A 3,881-nucleotide genomic window follows, 5' to 3' on the forward strand; every position below is an offset into this window, starting at 1 on the left:
AAAAAAAAAAAAAAAAATAGTTTTTTTAAACTCCTGTTATTGAAGTGGTCTGTTAACAGGTTAGTGTTATTTTATATAAGTTGTGTGTTACAGGTGTACAAAGTTCGACTGCACATTTAACATTGGTATAGGTGACCTGGCATTTAATTCCAAGTGCCTTAGACACTGTCTTGTACTCATTGCTGAAAATAAACCATTGCACATACTTCTCTACCTTTTGTTTTTATTTTCAACTGATCCATGTTCCAGTTTAGGAAATATTCAAGTTGGACAAATTTGCATGTCCAAGATTGTATTTTTTTTTTTGACCAGGGCTTGGTTTGAACCCACCACCATGGGGCCCGGCACCCTACTCCTTTGAGCCACAGGTGCCACCCTAAGATTGTATTTTTTTTTTTTAATAGGGGCCTTTCAAATGAATCCCACAATGCTACACGTTTTACATTTAATCCAGAACAGATATGCAACTGTATAACATTTAACAAAATAATATTTGCTATTAGCACATAGTGTGCTGGTATTTTCTATTCTACTTTTAAGATGCTGGTCATAACCTACAAGATTGATTTCCTGATCCACTGTGGGTCAGTAGTACTCTGTTTGAAAAATGTTTTTCTGTAGACTAGGTAAGAACTTCAAGCTGTTCTTTAGCTGCCTCTTGATACCCATTGAGTTTTGTAATTTTTTGTCTTCTGGGCTTTAAGAGTGCTTCTTTATTTATTTAGAGACACAGTCTTACTCCGTGGACCTGGATAGAGTGTCTTGGCATCATGATAGCTCATAGCAACCTCAAACTGTTGGGTTCAAGCAATCCTCTTGCCTCAGCCTCCCAGAGTGCTAGGATTACAGGTGTGAGCCATGGTGCTGGCCAAGACTGCTTCTTTAATTTGGCATTTTCTTCTTTGCCCCTTGTCCTCTCTAAGAGCTGTCTGGTTGGTGGCAGTTCCCAATTGGTGGGTCTCTGGGTTCCAGAATCACATCTCTTGAATTCTTGCATCTGTTTACTGAGTTACACGTAGATGACAGATGCAACAAAAAAATGATTTAGTGACTTGAATGATGTATTAGAATCTTACAGAATGTTTGCATTCTCGACACGTTTGAAGCTTTTGAGGTATGACCCTTAATTAGGCTGGTGTGGGGCACTTAATCTTTTGTGGAGTATCCCCAGTAAGGGTCTTGTTCTGATAAGGCCAATGCCCACTTCACTTTTTTCAACCTTTCATTACAATAGTGTTTGTTTATCTTCCTATGTCATCTTTGTAATATTTAAGCATTGCAAGACCTGGGGGGGGGGGCTGCTTTACTTTTACCTATCAAGAAACAACATTGATCTACATGGTGACATATTACCACACTGGTAAGTAGAGACTGGTTCTTCCTGATGGGACTAAATGGCAGCCGAAGCACAGGTGCACACGTTGCCATCCTAAAGCCTTTGGGTCCTTGGAACAAGTAGAATATGAAACAGTGAATGCTTGATCCACTTTTTTTCTTGTAAGGAGTAACTAAGGGATGTACTCAGTGTATCATTTGGATGCTTTAGAAATCTGTAATGAGTGAATTTAATTTTAAATGAAAGGAACTTGTGGGTATATCCTGGAGTAGCTTCATCAGTTTTACATGGAGACTTTGGAGTTTTTTGTTTTAAGATAAGGTCTTGCTCTGTCGCCTAGGCTAGAGTACAGTGGCATGATTGTAGTTCACAGTCATAGCTTATTGTAGCTTTGAACTCCTGGGCTGAAGTGATCCTCCTGCTTCAGCCTCCCAAGTGCCAGTCAGCACTTGTATAGGTGCCCACCACTACCATGCCTGTTCTGGAGTTCTTACAATCCACAAAGGAGACGGTTGAGAGCAGAAAGATGGGATTTTTGCTGGCCCCCAAAGGTGGGGGAAATGTAAATAAATTAATACATAGTTTCTCTCTTCTTATCTGTAAAGTAGCCTATTAATAATGCCAGAAAAGATTGTCATCTAAAAACATGGAATGGGCTCAGTGCCTGTAGCTCAGCGGCTAGGGCGCCAGCCACATACACCAGAACTGGGGGTGGGGGTGGGGTTTGAATCCAGCTGAGGCAAGAGAATTACTTAAGCCTAAGAGTTTTAGGTTGCTATGAGTTGTGACTCCATGGCACTCCACCTAGGGCGACATAGTGAGACTCTGTCTCAATAAATAAAAACATGGGGTGGTACCAGGTATGGTGGCTCATGCCTGTAATCCCAGCACTCTGGGAGGCTGAGGTGGGAAGATTGCATGAACTCCCCCCCTCCTTTTTTTAAATAGCTGGGTACTGTGGTGGGCACCTGTAGTTCCAGCTATTGGGGAGGCCAAGGCAAGAGGATCACTGGAGCCCAGGAGTTAGAGGTTGCTGTGAGCTATGGCACTCCACTGAGGGTGATAAAATGAGACTGTCGGTGGTGCCTGTAGCTCAAGCAACGAAGGCACTAGCCACATACACTTAAGCTGGCGGGTTTGAATCCAACCTGGGCCTACCAAACAATAATGAGAACTACAACCAAAAACTAGCCAGGCGTTGTGGTGGGTGCCGGTAGTCCCAGCTTCTTGGGAGGCTGAGGCAAGAGAATTGCTTAGGCCTAGGAGTGGGAGGTTGCTGTGAGCTATGACAGCACTCTACCCAGGGGGATAGCTTGAGGTTCTGTCTCAAAAAAAAAAAAAAAAAGAGAGAGAGAGAGACAGAGACTCTGTCTCCAAAAATAAAATAAAAACTTGGGATGAAATAGGCATATTAAAGAAAAACTATGTGGGCTCCTTTTCTCCTTAGGTAAATGAGCTAAAAGAGAAGGGCAACAAGGCCCTGAGTGCTGGTAACATTGATGACGCCTTACAGTGTTACTCTGAAGCCATTAAGTTGGATCCCCAGAACCATGTGCTCTACAGCAATCGTTCTGCAGCCTATGCCAAGAAAGGAGACTACCAGAAGGCTTATGAGGATGGCTGCAAGACAGTTGACTTAAAACCTGACTGGGGCAAGGTAAGCTGTGGGAAGGGAGGGATGAATCATCAGACCTTCCCCAGGAGTGCCTTTTGATAGTCACACTCAAGCCTCCTGACCTTCCTGGTTGCCTTTCCCAATCAACTGATAATCACCCACCTGCCACTTTCCTATTAATAAAAGTATACTCCTCAGAAAGTGGCATGCTTCATCAGATCTGAGATGTAGTGTAATATAGGCACCATTTGTTATACTACTGATAAAGAAAATGCTGCCAAAGAAACGGATGCTACTAGATCAAAGAGGAATTGGGGAGGGAAGGCTGAATTCTCAGAGTGTCTTCTGGGTTGGCATTATATCCTACTCCTCTCTTTTTTCTCACTGGCCTTCATGTGAGTGTCCAATTTGGTCCCTGAAGTGTAGAGTAATTTCTTTTGTGTTCATCTTCTGGATTTATCTCTACATGTCTTTTATTTAACATTTCGTGTTTTTCCTTGCTGGTTTAAGGGTTATTCTCGAAAAGCAGCAGCTCTTGAATTCTTAAACCGATTTGAAGAAGCCAAACGAACCTATGAGGAGGGCTTAAAACATGAAGCCAATAACCCTCAGCTCAAAGAGGGTTTACAGAACATGGAGGCCAGGTTAGCAGGTAGGTACCATGTATACTGTCATCTTTCTTTTTTTTTTTTCTTTCTTTATTCCTTCCTTCCTTTTTTGAGACACAATCTCACTTTGTCACACTTGGTAGAGTGCTGTGGTGTCATAGCTCACAGCAACCTCCAACTCTTGGGCTCGAGCAATCCTCTTATCTCAGTTTTGGTTTTTTTTTTTTTTTTTGGCCGGGGCTGGGTTTGAACCCGCCACCTCCAGCATATGGGGCCAGCGCCCTACTCCTTTGAGCCACAGGCGCTCAGCCTCAGTTTTTCA

The 3,881-nt window shown here is 42.8% G+C and overlaps 1 protein-coding gene across 1 annotated transcript in view; it reads left to right on the forward strand.

Annotated features, from left to right (window-relative positions):
- Window positions 1-3,881, forward strand: part of STIP1 (stress induced phosphoprotein 1) — an 18,161-nt gene that overhangs the window by 1,660 nt on the left and 12,620 nt on the right. The window contains exons 2-3 of the mRNA XM_012810601.2: window positions 2,784-2,993; window positions 3,462-3,614. Coding sequence (XP_012666055.1) covers window positions 2,784-2,993; window positions 3,462-3,614 — 363 coding nt within the window. The remainder of the gene's footprint in view (window positions 1-2,783; window positions 2,994-3,461; window positions 3,615-3,881) is intronic.

The sequence above is a fragment of the Otolemur garnettii genome, unplaced genomic scaffold, assembly GCF_000181295.1.
Source record: "Otolemur garnettii isolate 467f Iridium unplaced genomic scaffold, OtoGar3 scaffold00140, whole genome shotgun sequence".
Taxonomy (NCBI): Eukaryota; Metazoa; Chordata; class Mammalia; order Primates; family Galagidae; genus Otolemur; species Otolemur garnettii.